We start from the raw sequence: 16,150 nt of genomic DNA, 5'->3' as shown, positions 1-16,150 counted from the left end.
TGCACACTTCTTCAGATACACCCTCAGATGCAACTTCCTCAGATGCACACGAAAGCTCATACCAATGACAAACTTAGTTGGTCTCTAAGGTGCAACTGGAAGGAATTTTTTTTTATTTTGTTTCTACTACGTCAGACCAACACGGCTACCTACCTATAAAGTAGTAGACCCGTTCAGCCTGCGGTCTGCCTACTCAACAGTGAAAGGACCCCTTCTGAGCTACAGCCATGTGGCCGCTCTCCCCCGGCCCTCCTCACACAGGAAAGAGGGGAAGAGAGGGTGGAATCCCGCCAACCGCGCGTGGCGAGGCCTTCCCGGCCCGCCTCTGCTGGGGAGGAGGTGGCGACTGCCCCGGCCCCCTTTCACTTTTGCCGCCCCGCCCGCCCACTTCGAAGGCAGGCAGGCGCGCGCGCGAGACAGCCCTCTCGGCCCCCTCCCCTCTCGCGCTGGCTGACTGGAAGTGGCGTACGTGCAGAGCGCAGCCCGTGAGTGGCGGCGCAAACTCCTCCTCCGCCGCGCTCGGCTCCAGCCAGAGCGAGCGAGTGAGGAGGGAGGCAGGCAGGCCGAGGTGGGGGCAGAGGGGCTCGCGCCGGCACTAGGCGACGGCTTTCCCCCCTCAGCGCTCCAGGCTGAGGCCGGGCAGGAAAGGGCCGGGCAGTCTCGGCGGGAGAGGGGCTGCTTCCCTGCCCCGCCACCGAGGCTCGCCGCCGCTATGAGGCGGTGACAGAAGCGAGCCTCGGAGGAGGCGGCGGCGCTGGGCTTTGGTGGCTGACTGTCCTCCGCCCACCAGGAGAGGAGCGGGAGGCGGGCGAGGCAGCCGGGGGCCGCAGCGCTGACTGGGGTCGGCCATGATGAAGTGAGCCGCTCGCCTCCTTCTCCTTCCCAAGGCTGCTCGAGGAGAAGCAGGGGCGACCGAGGAGCGGGACGCGGCAACATGGCCAATGACAGCGGTGGGAGTGGCGGCGACAGCAACAGCGGCGGGGCCGGACAAGGCGGCGGCGGCGGCGACAGTAACAGTGTCGGTGGTGGCGGCGGCTGCAGCGCCAGCAGCGAGCGGGACCGGCAGTACTGCGAGCTGTGCGGGAAGATGGAAAACCTGCTGCGTTGCGGGCGCTGCCGCAGCTCTTTCTATTGTAGCAAAGAGCACCAGCGCCAGGACTGGAAGAAGCACAAGCTCATCTGCCGGGGGAGCGAGCCGAGCGCGGCGGCGGCGGCAGGGGGCGTTGCTCAGCCCCGGAGCGGCGGCGGCAGCGAGCGACACCAGGGCCACGGCCACGCTCGCCCCCACCAGCCCTCCGCAGAAGGAGAGGGGGCGACCGCCGCCGCCAAGAAGGTAACGGCGCTCCCGGCCAAGCCGCAGCCGGACTCTACCTCGGAAGAGAAGAAGGCGGCGGCGGCAGTAACGAACAACCACGTTGCCAAAGTGGCGCCAGAGAGCGGAGGGCAGGAAGGGGAGGAGGGCAAGGAAGCGGCCGCCGCGGCTCCCGGAGCCGGGAAGGCGGCGCTCCTCTACCGGGATAAATCCAACTTGAGCGCGGAGGAGTCGCTGCGCCCCAACGGGCAGATGAAGTCCCTAGTGCCGCAGCGACTAGCGCTGGAGTACATCGTGCCCTGCATGAACAAGCACGGCATCTGCGTGGTGGACGAATTCCTCGGCAAGGAGCTGGGCGGGCAGATCGAGCAGGAGGTGCGCGCCCTGCACCACACCGGGCACTTCACGGACGGGCAGCTGGTCAGCCAGAAGAGTGACTCCTCTCGGGACATCCGCGGCGACAAAATCACCTGGGTGGAAGGCAAGGAGCCCGGCTGCATGACCATTGGGAAGCTCATGAACAGTATGGACGATCTCATTCGCCACTGCAATGGCAAGCTGGGCAACTACAAAATCAACGGCAGGACGAAAGTGAGTGACACCCCTCCCCCTCCCCCCTCTCACCATCTCTAACCTTCCAACTGCTGCGAAGTTCACGACTTTCACTGGCCGATGGTGGCTCCCTTCCTCTTTATTGAATTCCCTAGTCACGCTTATTTTCAGGAATATTATATTTCAGAGCAGCTTAAAAGGCAAGATTCTCAAATGGTTGGTGAATGACAATGGCGAGGGCTAGAGTCAGCGAAGGGTTCCCACATTCTTGAAGGTTGCTATCCTAATGCATAGTTAATGTTAAACTTAGCTGGATGTGCTGGCAAAACTTGTTTTTGCCCACAACTCAAGCAGCCGTATCCATATCACGTTTTCATGTCCACAAGGGAAGAATGCTGAGAATATCTAATATTACTGCATTGATTCCCTAAGCACATAATTAATACTGTTGTGATTGTGCTACACTGGCTTGTAGCTGTGATTGTAAGGGGACCACAGTAAATTGACACTGCATTGCTACTCAAATCAAATGGGTGTGGTCAGGGAAGAAGTAGTGTAGGATCCTTCCATTCATAAAGAGCTACTGCACTCTGTCCATCACTCCCACCAAAGACTTATAGTCAGCTTGAGAGCCTGACTGATAACTCTGGTAGCTCTACTGCTAACTTTTAGGCAATTCGCTTCTGCCTTGCAACAAGTGGAGGTATTATAATCAGGTGTTTCTTAAGCACTAAAAACTTTGTTGAAAATGATAAAGCTTCACAGAGTCCAGTAGTCCAGGAGAATAAGTCATAAAAAGATGATATAGTAGTGTGGCGTATTGCTGGATTTGTGACACTACTGAATCAGTTTTGATTGTGCCATGTTCAAAACTAGGTGTGTATCTCCTCAGTTTTGTGTACCTGATTAATTAGCTCTGAAATGAACCAACCTCACATATTGTTGATGTTCCTGGAGGTTCAGTGCCCTTCCCTCTATTTATCAAGATATGTGTAGCAGAGGTGTGATAATATTTATACACTATCAGCATTTAAAATAGGATATGTTGGACATCAAATCAAAGTTTCAGATGCCAGGAGCATAATACAGTATTTACCCCCGGATACTCCACTCATCAAAACTTTAGTGCTCAGCACCAACAGTAGTTATAAAAAGCAAACTTACCCATGTTGACCCATAATGGAAAAAACTCCAAAATCCACAGTTGGTCAAGTACCTTTCTGAGGACTATCCAGAATGTCACAAAATTGTGGCGAGCTTTTAGATTCTCCATAATTCTTAATTAGGCAAGAAATAACGTTTTCCTTGACCCCACCCCCTGAGTTGTATAACATCTTGCCTGATGGTGAATTCTGAAGAAATCAAAAGTTTGCTGCAGTTTTGTGACACTTGGCCAGCTATGGATTTTGGAGTTTAGGGATTATGTAATTTTACTAGCACAGTAATATTTCATCTTTTAAGCTAGGTATTGTGACAAGAGTTAAAATCAAGATAGTCACAAAATAAAGTTATTGTTAAGAACTATGTGTTTCCTCATATAAGTGCTGTCACCATCATATGTGAACAGTATTGTGACCGGATATTATCAAATAAAATTTCCCTTCTGTGGTTCTGTCAACCTAGCTGGAGGTGGTACAACTGCCAGTAGTATCTAGGACTACTTCACAATTGCTTTTTTCTGACCTGTAACCAATATGATAAGGTTGGGTGAGAACTGATATCTGAAACTAGTGCATGTGCCTGATAGTTCTGCTGTCTCAGCAGCATGTATCAAAGCCCTTTAAGGGGAACCATTGTAATCTGAATTCATGTTTACTAAACAAAACCAAAAAACCATAACCTAGAGAATATATACTATCTAGGAAGATGTTCTGATCCCATCTACCAGTGTTATAAAGAACATGCAAATAAAACTGTCATTTAACAGTTGTATTTGCATGTGCAATGTGAGACAATATGATATACAGTACTAGGCTTTAATTAAATTATAAAAAATTAGCAGAATTGTACCTTTGCTAAATACCAGTGGAAACTAATTGTGAAACAGTGTTTGGCATGAAACTCAGCATGACTAATTTCAAATGTGAACATTGATATAAGGTAGCAACATACCTAGACATTACAGGGAACTGAACTTCTTAAGTCATCAGAATATCATTAAGAGAGAAAGGCTCTATAAATCCATTCAATGTCACAAGTATGCCTACTACATCTGCGGCTGTAGAGGGGCAAAGGATCATCTCATATTTCTTGTTGTGGATTGTGCAGCCCTTCAGTTAATTAAGGAATATTCTGAAATATCTCTATTCTAAACATTCTGATACAGTTTCACCTTTAGTGTTCTGATATGATTAGCTTTGCCTTTGTGGCCAGCATAATCTGTTTAAATGTTGATTCTATATTCTGTTGACAGTTATCATAGACTTGCCCCTTTAATTTAACCTATAAATCTCCGTACAGGGACCACATTATATTTATATTTTGATACAATATCTAGCAGGCTGTTAGCAGTAAATAAATACGTTGCAGACAGTGTTAGAAACAGATATGAAAGCTAGGAGCTAAATGGCACATTAAACCTAGGTTATGGGTGCAACAACGGAATGTCTAGGCGTACTTTTTATGACAAGAATACAAAGCTGAAAATGAATGAACTGCTGTTAAAATATTGTGTTCAGTTTTCACATGGTCTAGTCCTTCACCTCCCAACCTCCCTAATATTCTTAAGAAGGTCTCTTCTCCAGTCTTCAAAGAGTAGCTGGAAGTGAAGAGGCAGGGAAAGGTCCTTCCACTTTGCAATTTTAATCTGAAATCTTAGGTGCTGTACTGCACCCAGAACTCAGAAACTGCTTGTGTTAATGAAATTCCCTGTGGCAAAATGCGCCTAGAACAATGGGAGTTCCAAACACTGGTTGCAGATAGTTTGAAACATCATAACTCCCTTATTTGGGAGTAGTCCCATTGAACTCAGTGGGACTTAATTCTGAATAGACATGTATAGGATTGAACTGTTAGTGCACTCTCCTAAATTGTGAGACTTGATCTATACAAGCACCCAGGCTTAAGCATATGGGAGTCGCTGAGGTAGCCATCCACAAAGTGCTAGATAAGAAGGTGCTTAACATATACAGTATAAAACTTCCTCTGCAAAAAAGTTTGCCCCCCCCCCCCAGAATACAGCTTATTAAGCAGACTTTATTGTACTTCCGTTAAAGGCATACCAAGCATTTAAATATAATGTTATGATTATGGAGCAGATAGGCAGATAACTTCTTAAAAGTCCTGTAGGTTAATATGTGTGTAGGGAAATGAAACAGGTGTATAAAAGTGTGCTTAGTGTCACAAATTGAGAGAGACCTGTGTTAACATGTTTAATATTGGGGCAGTGGATATGTAAAAAGATTTAGACTTAGGTTAGTCCAGTCTTTCAGACAAGTCCGCAGAAGTGACCAGTCCTGCTATCAAAACAAAGCATGAAATTTTAAAACCCCAAAGAAGACTGGTATTAGTAAAACTTGTCTTTTGAAGGTGTGTGGCTATTTACAGACCCCAGGATTAGTAAAAGATAGGCCATTAAAATAGCTTTAACTTAAAATCAGTTAGAATTTTTTCTAATACAACAGTGCTTAACTGCTTGTAAACATCTTTTCAGGACACTGTCGTGCAGAAAATCCATTTTTGAATATTTCCTTTGACAATATTCTGTATAGCATTATGTTACCTTAAAGGGTTTTTGTCTATTCGTAATGAGCAAATACCTGATTTGTGTCTGGGGAATTGAAATAAAGATGTCCTTTTAAAAATAATAATGGAATACAAACCAGTAAGAGCCATTTTAAAACTCTTTCAGGCACTTGTCACCCGTTGACTTTTCCACTTGGAGCAGCTGCCATTACCACCATTTCTCCTTGTCCTATATACAAGGCTCCACATTTTGGTTAGACTTAGTTTTCAGCCCAAAAATTGTAGTTTCCCATCCTGTTTCTAACAGTGTTGTGCTACACCATTTGGATATTTGGAAGTTGTAGATTTTCAAGTCTTAATAGACCAATGCAACTAGTCTGTGTGTTCAGACGAACATGGCACAGACAGAAGGCAAGTCAACACATTCTGGGTTTGCTTAGTATATGGGGCAAGAGAATACATAGTTCAGTGGTAAAGCACATGCTTTGAATGCAGAAGTTCCCAGGTACAATTTCTCAAACTAGGGCTTGAAAAGACTTCCACCTTTAACTCTGGAGAGCTGCTGTTAGTCAGTGTAAGCCAGCTTTCTCTAATGGAGGTGCTCTCCAGGTGTTTTCAACTATAACTCCCATCATCCCAGTCCATTGACTGTGCTGGCTGGTGCTGATTGGAGTTGTATTCCAAAATAACTGAAGGTCACCAGGTAGGAGAATGTGGTGTAAACAATACTGAGCTAGATGGACCAGTGATCTGACGCTATGTAAGGCATTTTACTTGGGCCAAACAAAAGTATTACCCTTGTACTACTTCTGGGGTTATTTGTTCTAGATCACTGTGGCTACCTGCATTTATCACATCTTGCTGTGAGCTTGCAGTTTTATTGTGTTGACTCTGTCACTTATTGCCACTTCCTAACCTCTGTTTTAGATATACAGAGGAAACACCTCCTTGTTTTAGTTAAATAGGTATAAAGCCAATAAAACTAAATGGTCTTGAAAGGAATTACAAAACGTCTCCCTGTACCCAGTTTGATTTGTTAGGTTATAGATTGGAATTTTAAAGAAGGTTAAAAGACCTTTTTGCAAGCAGGCTACTCTGAGCCCAGTTCTGTAACAATCCATTGCTGATGAGGTTAGACCACGGCTTGTGTGTTTTTTGGCTTGGAAAGCCTTTTAATTGTCATGGCATGTACCATAACTTCAATAGGTAGTACTGAACAGTACTGACATTTGAACAGTGTCAAATTTGAATTACTGCGTGTTTTCTTTAATTAGTATTCTAGTAAATGTGGCTGACTTTCAGTGCCTTTAAAGTATCAGTTTGCACTAGAGCCTTGTTTGCATTATTGTCTCCATTTCTCTACTAGTTGGTTAACATTTACCCCAAAGTAAAATCAAAATTAAAAAATCATTAAGTATGTTATTATTGCTTAGAATTCTAGAGTTGGAATGTATCCTAGGATCATCTAGTCCACCCCTACAAGGCAGGAATCTCAACTAAAGCTTGTTAATTGAAATTAAAATCCTATTGGTCAGTTGTGAAGGAAGTTGTCATTTAGCCTTGTAAAGAAAAGCAAACAAAACAGAAACCTCACAAGTTGATAAGAACAGCTTGAGCTAATAAAACTTCATATAACTTGCTAAATAAAATGTTAGCTAATATTGATATTGGTTGACTAGGTTGCTGCAGGTATGGACTTGGGGCTGTGGAGGTGAGGATTAGTCTAAAATAGTGGCTAGGTTGCACAAAAAATAATATTTTACTACTACTACTACTACTACTAGATTTGACTTTGATTTCTTACTTTCCCATCACCATCAGATTGAAGGGCTGATTACAACAATGTAAAAATAAAAAGATTTAAATCATTTAAGACAATTTACAATCTGAAGAACAGGGTGGGTCCTAAAAATATCTCTCAGGTGTCAAATGCATAGTAGAGAGATGTGTATTCAGCCTATAATGAAAGTTGTATAATACCGTAAATGTGCCAGATATACCTCTGTGGGAAGATAATTCTGCCACTTAAGGGCTGCCACAGAGAATACACTCTCCTCAGACACGCATCACCCCACGTTTCTCAGGGTGGTTTGTTTTATTTTACTTATATTTAGTAAGCAAAACCTTAAAGAAGTACCCATGTTAATTTTTTGTATCAATATACAACATGTAGTTGACCAGAAATGTGTGTGGGGATATTATACTACATAGATTTTTAATTGGAATACTGTACATATATTCTTGTGGGCCCTCTGTCTGTTTGGTTATTGACAACATAGTTCACCTTGGGAAGAAACCTCTGAAATCTCTATAGTTTGCCTCATTATTCAGAGCCCACACAGAGTTGATGCATACCCAGACATGTCCATCCTTGAAGTTCTTTAAATATAAGGAAAAAACAATGGTAATGAAAACTATTGATATGCTAATAAATTTTAGCAGCCCAAAGAACAGCCCAAAGAAGGCTGGCCCCTTTATTAAAACACCTTTGGCACCAGGTGAAAACCTTCCTCTTTAACCAGGCCTTTGGTTGATTGACATCTGATGCCCTTTTAAAATATGTTGTGGAGGGGAGGATTATTATCTTTGTTTTTATAATGTATTTCTGTTTTTTATATTGTGATTTTATGTTGTGAACTGCCCTGAGATCTATGGGTATAGGATGGTATACAAAATTAATTAATTTATAGTTACATGATATATTGATTCCACAGCCTGGAAATAGTGAAGATTATCTAAATGTATTTGCAATTTATATCCAATTATTGTTACTAATTAACTTATTTCCACAGAAAAAAAGAAAGCACTTGAAAAAAATTCCACCTCACATCACTGCTCCCTAGAACACTTTATCATTTTGTATTACTGAACTTCATTGGTGGTTAAACTTTGTAGAACAACTGCTCTTCAGCCCTTCTTCTGTGAACAAGTTATGCCACTCTGCTGATAAAATGTAGGCATATAAGCACTGGTTTTTATTCCATTTCATACTTGAGCTGCCATTCAGAAAGTAAAATTATATTTATTAGGGAGGGAGGGAGGGAGAGAGAGAGAGAGAGATTTGAAATGAAACTCTAATTGAGTGACAGTGCTGAGTAATTTTTATAAAAAGAATTAGATTATTATTTGTAAAGCATCTAAAACTTTATATAAACAAAATAAAACAGTACCATCTCTATCTGCAGACTTGAAATCTAAATGTATGCATGATTCAAAAGGAAATAAGGAAGGGGAAACAGCCAAATTGTGCACTAATTCTTCATAAGTTACATAATGCGTAATAAATACTGTATAACATTAGAAAATGACAATGGTGCCTAAAATTAATTTTTGTTTCCCAGACCATAGATGATAAGAATAGCAAAGAAGTAGTTCCTGTGATTATTTGTCAGTAATTTGCTTCATTTCCAACCTCTTTTTGTTAAAAAGGATGCAGGAATTGCCCTCCATTGCATAGCCTTGATTTGATAAAAGCCAGAAATGGAACATAAGGAATGTTGCTGTCTTAAGAATGAAGAATGTTGGCAGAGGAAGCCATAGAGGAGCTTTGGTATTGCTTGTTCACTGCTAACCTGGCTTTAATCAGAAATGTTTTCTGAAGTTCAAACAGTTGGGATACGAGAATGTGGTTTAAAGGAAAATGATAGTGTTATCCTGCCAGCTAAAAGATACATCTTTTGTTCTTGCTTAAAGCCCTAAGATTTATTTAATCTTGGAGACCAGCCATATGTACAGATTCAGTGTTGTATAGTGGGATAAAACTTGACAATTGTTGGCAGTGTTTAGACTATGCTCAACCACAGATTGCTGCTTGGGCACTCTGCTCCATCCATCTTCCATTAGTTTTGCATGCCCCTTGTTGACATTCCTCAGTGAGTCTATAAATGGGATCTAGCCTGAGTGTTTTAGGATTTAAGATTAACTGTATTGAAAACATAAATACAACTTGGACTGCTGAATTACAGCTTTGAAGTTTGTATAAACTTTAAGCATATGCCCATCTAAATCTAGTGCTCTTTTCTATATGGTAACTGTTGATTTGAAATAGCCCATATTTTGCAAATGTTTAGTTAGTAAAAAGCTGGCCAAAAAACAACAACAAATAAAGGTGTGAGTTTCCCCCTCCCCCAAATGTATACTTCTCTGTTTAACTGAAACAGTAGAAGAACCTCCTTCAGTGGGCATTCAGGACCTGGATTCCTATATTTGTCAAAGTCCTGAAAAAGATTCAGAGTTGTAGCCACTGTTAGCCATATTCAGAATAAACAAAGTGAAATCAATGAATGTGACTAACTTAAATCCCCTTATTTCAGTGGATATACTCTTATTTTGTTGAATACAAACCACAATTGTGTTACAGTTTAGAAGGTATTTTTGTAGTTTGTGACAAAAGTATGGCAATATAAAGGCTTGATGGATTTATTGTGGCACAAGCTTTTATGGGTTCCCTAACTACAAAGAGCAGACCATGTTAGAGCGTACCTAGCTTAGCTGAGGAGCCACCTCTATTTTGTATGAAAAGGGGCTTCTGTGGACTTCATAGACAGGTGGGGCAAAACTTCCGCTCCATTCATCAAATCCAATTTTAGAATCAATGACTTGCCATTGGATATTTTTTCTTTTCCCTTAACCAGTGATGTTGACAGACCCTGAATAGTATAAATTGTAACAAAAAATTACAATACTACATGGTTGGTTCTTTTCCCCTAAATAACCAGGATCCCAACAGGAGTAGCATTATGGGAGGACAATTCTACTCATGAAACTGTCAGTGTGAAAAGAAGATAGCTTTCACTACAGTAAAAAACGAGCAACTTTTATGCAGAGAGCCTAAGTAATCTCAGAGCACAATGCTAAGCAGATGCTAATTTTCAGGACCTTATAAGCTATATGTGCATATCCTTGAGTTCACGAAGTGCTTTTGATTTAGTGGAGACATCTACTAAAGGAAGATGAGGGGACACTATTTTTGCTGGTTCTTTCCCTTACACCATGGGTAGGCAAACCAAGGCCCGGGCGCCGGATCTGGCCCAATTGCTTCTAAATCCAGCCAGCGGACGGTCCAGGAATCAGCATGTTTTTACATGAGTAGAATGTGTCCTTTTATTAAAAATGCATCTCTGGGCTATTTGTGGTGCATAGGAATTAGTTCACACACACCCCCCAAAAAAATATAGTCCGGCCCACCACAGGGTCTGAGGGACAGTGGACCAGCCCCCTGCTGAAAAGATTTGCTGGCCCCTGCCTTACACTGTCAGTGCCCTGCCCCCACCCCAGCACACAAACCAGCTCTAGAGAGTTGGGAGAACAGGTTGGAAGTAGCTGCTGCAGGGGGAAAGGAAATCGGCAATACCGTGTTTCTCCTAAAATAAGACGTGCCTCTAAAATAAGCCATGGCACGATTTTCGAAAGAAAAAAAATAAGACATCCCCCAAAAATAAGACGTGTTGGGGTATTGTCTCTCCCGGGTCCCGCTGGGTCTCGCTGAGTCGCTCCGCAGCGCTTTGCCCCACAGCGAGCCCTTCAAGGCGCCGCCGCTGGCCACCAGGTGCTGCTGCGGATGCGACGTCGGCTCCTCCTTCCGCCGGCCACCGCTCATTATCCTCTTCCGCCGCCGCCTCCCTCCCTCCCCGCCGGGCCTCTGCTCGGTCGGGGCTCGAGCGGGAGCCGACAAAGACAGGCGCGCTGCCGCCTCCCTCCCTCCCCGCCGGGCCGCTGCTGGGTTGGAGCTCGAGCGGGAGCCGGCAAAGACAGGCGCACCGCCGCCGCCTCCCTCCCTCCCCGCCGGGCCGCTGCTGGGTCGGGGCTCGAACGGGCGCCGGCAAAGACAGGCGCACCGCCGCCCCCTCCCTCCCTCCCTGCCGGGCCGCTGCTGGGTCGGGGCTCGAGCGGGAGCCGGCAAAGACAGCAGCGCGCGCCTGTCTTTGCCGGCTCCCACTCGAGCCCCGACCCAGCAGCGGCCCGGCGGGGAGGGAGGGAGGCGGCGGCGGTGCGCCTGTCTTTGCCGGCGCCCGTTCGAGCCCCGACCCAGCAGCGGCCCGGCGGGGAGGGAGGGAGGCAGCGGCGGCGCGCCTGTCATTGCCGGCTCCCGCTCGAGCCCCAACCCAGCAGCGGCCCGGCGGGGAGGGAGGGAGGCGGCGGCGGCCGAAAAGGACAATGAGCGGCGGCCAGCGGAAGGAGGAGCCGACATCGCATCCGCAGCAGCACCTGGTGGCCAACGGCGGTGGCGGCGGTGGCGGCGCCTTGAAGGGCTCGCTGTGGGGCAAAGCGCTGCGGAGCGTTCCGCCTGGGAGGACGTCGGCTGTGGCAGCGGCGGGCCGAGCCTCCCAGGGTAGTAGCTTAAAAAAAAAAAGACATCCCCTGAAAATAAGCCATGTTGTGTTTTTTGGGCAGAAAAATAAATATAAGACGTGTCTTATTTTAGGAGAAACACGGTAATTGCCTCCACTGTTCTGCTAGTTGATGTATCTGCTGGATCAAAAGCCCTTCCATGAGCACAAGGAGATCAGTTGTTTTACTTCATACCAGGCACCCCCAAACTGCGGCCCTCCAAATGTTTTGGCCTACAACTCCCATGATCCCTAGCTAACAGGACCAGTGGTCGGGGAAGATGGAAATTGACACTGTGTTTTTCTTCCTTGTCACCTTTGTGCTTCGCATGGAAAATAAAACTTATGTTTGTGAGAGGGATTGAAATTTATTTGAGGGTTAGCGAAAATTACCCCCAAAGTAATCACAATGGGTGACATCCAGGAATTCTTTTTGCACAACAGGTCTTCCATTTTCTCCTCTTTCTCCCCTCCTTTGTGCACCCCCAAAATCTGCCCCCGAGCACAGGGGTGGTGAAGGGAAGAAGAAGCTGTGTTGTACAAACAGATGCCTGTTCATGATCCCAAATAAGGAAGCAGTTTAACAAAGGATTTTTACTGTACTATATGCCAAACTGTTTTGGCTTTTCAACTGTCTTGTTCACTCTGTCTTGTTCTTCTCTCCTAGATTATCATCCACTCCTGTGTGCTAAGGGTTTCCACTCATGCAGGGCCTTCTTTTTCTCACCTCACCCCTGCAGCCCCCAGTGCTTCCAAAATCTGCTCCATAGGTTCAGAAAACTCTTGAACAAATTGGGCTGTTGAGGGAAGACTGCTGGAGGAGGAAGAGCAGGTCTCCTTGCACAAGTGGAAGTCCAGTTACAAAATGTTGGTTATCAGCCGAAACATTCTCTATGGAGGCGAACACTGAGCACATCTTCTCTCATCCAAAGACTGACTTAGGTCCAGTTGACATAGATTTTGGCAGAAAATGGAGCACTTCTTAATCAATGTTCTCATTTTAAAAAAATCTTCTGTATTTGTTAGCATAGAGGCTAATCCTCCATACCCCTTTTAATGCAGCATGGATTTTTCAAATCTGAGCTGTGTGGCTGCTAGGCTTTTTGTTATACCTAAAGTCTAGCTTTTAAACCCTTCATAGTATTTCTGAGGGAATTTAGAATATATTGAAAGTCTGAAAAAGCTCTACTATTTGAAAACACTGCTGTTAATTTGATTTGTAATGACCACAAATAAGACTTCCTCTTCCTGAAGGAGTAAATCAGGGGAGAGGAGAGGAAAGTGTGAGTATTTTGATTCCCACTGTTGGATAGAATCCAGAACATTGTGTTCTCTGTCTTCCAATGCCACAGTTTGTAGGAGAGCTTAATTAGTACTTGCCCTATTTTTAAAGCTGTCAAAAATATAGTCTCGGGGCAAGAGAGGTGCTATCCTGCATGTTAACAAATAATTAGAAGCCATACGGGGTTTTTTCCTTGAAATGTTTAAAGAGGGTTTCATATTTAAATTTCTATAGGCTCTTTCTGCATTTGTTAATGCAATATATCCCAAAGTAAGCACAGTATACCACAGTATTATGGTGTTCACAGAAAGAGAGACCCAAATAGGGAGAAAAAGAGAAGAAAAACCAGGACCACTTTGACTCTCGCTGTCCCATACAGAGTGGCTTGCTGTTGATGGAGTCCAAGGGGAAGGCTCTAGATGTCAGTTGAGCCAGGCAGGCTGATAAAGAGTCTTGCTTTCTCTCCCACTCCGTTGCCATGACAACAAAGTTCTTAAAATGGGCTTAATTCTGTGTTTGGTGAGGGCCTTAAGCCTTAAGACACTTCTGCTGCAGCAAGTGTCTTCTGTGAACCCGGGGTGATACCTCCTATCAGAACTGCATGAAGACAACTAGAAGCATGAAGACAACTATTCATGCATCTAACACAGGCTTTATTAAGTCTTGAGTCCTTTTAATATTTTTATGTCACAATAGTCTTCTTTGAGTCAATCTTCCTTGCAAATTGGTTGATAATAATACCGTAAAAAGTCACACAATTTAAATCACAGAAACAATGACAAGGCCTTTACACTTCATAATATTACTGAAAATAATTACTAACTTGTAATATTGAATAGAAAATGCCATTGTTTTGCAGAAAATTCATTAAGTAAGTTTACTGTCTTAGCCTCACACAGCTGGTGAAATGTCATATTGTTTAAGCCACTACTATGCTTGTTCAGTGTCTGACAGGAAAGGGCCTTGTAGCTGTTCTCTACAGGGAAGGAAACCTGCTTATTTTGACATAAAGGGTGTGTGGTACAAAATGTGGATTTTAAAGGAAGTGGAATACTTTTGTATATAGTATTTTATTCAGTTGTGCAAATTGAAAATCCCAATTTTATAAGCAACTGAAAATCATAGATGGGGGAAAGCATGAGTTATCAAATATAGTCTGCTCTATAAATGTGTTTCTCAAATTTTAAAAGCAAACTAATTTTGACACATTAGGAGCATGTGAACAATATAAGCCAGTTTGGGCATCATAATGGTTTATCATGACAGGAATGAGCTGCAGTGTGTCTTGGCCTTGCTTTCTTACCCCCTTCTCTTCCCTTGCATGGTTGCATGGACGAGACTGGAAGCTTTCACTTCCATTTTCTATTAATAGGTCCAGACAAAACTTTTTATTGATAGGTCCAGACAAAACAAGCAGGTATGATTTATCCTAACCATTCTGTGTTGAGAAATCCCAGCTACAAACCATGGTTTATGAAACTGATTTGTTTCAGCAAACCATGAGTAAAATGGACTACAGTTTAAGGTTTGCGTATATCAGGAGCCGTAGTCAGGTGTAGGTCAGCAATAAAAAAACACTGGTGTCAGCGAAGTTAACTCCTTATTCAAAGAAACCAAAAACAGTGAAAGCCTAGTGATCTCAGCTACTCTTCCCAGTAGGTCTTGCCCCAGGGAGGCAGCTGTGAGGACTGAAGGTCCCCACCTTTCCACAGCTGCTTAAGTCCCCTCCTCTGCAGGGTTTTTCCCAAGCAATTGGAGATTGTGTCTGCACACACCTAATCTCTCCTCTGCTCTTTTCATTTCTCTGCATGTTCTGGTTGACCAGGTGTAGGAAACTGGTCACAGCAGGAGAGGGAGACTCCCTGGATTATTCAGCAGCCTGCCTTATCCCTAGGTCTCCCCAGCTTCGTCCTTCTCACTAAACGCTTTTGCTTGTTCAGCTTCCGACAGATACTGTAATACCTGCTTTAAATTGTATTTAGTTACTCTATGTCACCAAAAAGTTTTAGGGTCATCAAGTATACTAATTGCCTTGTCCTGGGCACATTTATTGAAAGCAGGTACAAGACAGTTCAATGAGGCTTGTAATACGTAGTACGATCCTATGCATGTGTACTCAGAAGTGAGTTCAGGGGTTTTTACTGCCAGGTGAACATTTATGGGATTGCAGTCTTACCATCCATAGGATTGCTTCTTAAATCTTCTGTAGAAATGTCAATGAATCAACTTGATAGCAGGAAATCAAACTGAACCAAAATAATAATAAAATAAAAAACAGAACTAAAAGAGGAAAGAATATTTGAAGAGTTTCCTCCCCCAAACAGGAATACAATCTGAAGAGTCTTTGGTTTCGTACAAAGTTTTTTTAAATGTTTATATATATTAATTTTTTAAAATTTCAAAAGCTCACAATTACACAATAAATTAACAAATAAATGCTGAAAAGATCTAGAAAAAAGAGGGGCTCAGAATATGGGTAAACTTACTGCATCCATTGGAACCAGATTGAATTAGAATGAGCTCATATAATAAAACCAATATTTGGAATGATATCTGTATTTTGGATTTGTTCAGGCCCTGTGCCTGGGAAACATTGGACAGAGATTGGACTAGGAGCCTACCTGAAGGCAAAAACCATTCTACAATATTACAAAAGATAAACAGCCTGCCTGTTGGAGGAAGGAAAAGGGAGAGGACACATTGTAGAGAATGCCTCTCCCTCTCAGCCAGCCTCCTTAGGTGGGTGTTAATGGCTTCAGTTGTGCTTACTTGAATTGAAGCACTATTTCTTTACTTTTGAGCTAAAGGTCCGTGTAACATCTTGATTGTTTATTCAACAGTGCACCTGTGATGGCTAGGCTTGCAGCACATTGGGGAGAGAAGGGTGTAGCAGGCTGCTGACTAGAGAATCGGAGAGACAAGTAAGCAGGCTCTTGCAGGTCAAGGAAGCATGAATGAGCTCAGGAGCACTCAGCCCAGGTAGTAAGAAGC

The 16,150-nt window shown here is 43.8% G+C and overlaps 1 protein-coding gene across 1 annotated transcript in view; it reads left to right on the top strand.

Annotated features, from left to right (window-relative positions):
- The first annotated feature begins 444 nt into the window (after window positions 1–444).
- Window positions 445–16,150, top strand: part of EGLN1 (egl-9 family hypoxia inducible factor 1) — a 28,048-nt gene continuing 12,342 nt past the window's right edge. The window contains exon 1 of the mRNA XM_035108453.2: window positions 445–1,903. Within this exon, the coding sequence (XP_034964344.1) occupies window positions 935–1,903 (969 nt within the window). The 5' untranslated portion in view covers window positions 445–934. The remainder of the gene's footprint in view (window positions 1,904–16,150) is intronic.

The sequence above is a fragment of the Zootoca vivipara genome, chromosome 3 (assembly GCF_963506605.1).
Source record: "Zootoca vivipara chromosome 3, rZooViv1.1, whole genome shotgun sequence".
Lineage (NCBI taxonomy): Eukaryota > Metazoa > Chordata > Lepidosauria > Squamata > Lacertidae > Zootoca > Zootoca vivipara.
This window is presented reverse-complemented; position numbering and strand designations above follow the sequence as displayed.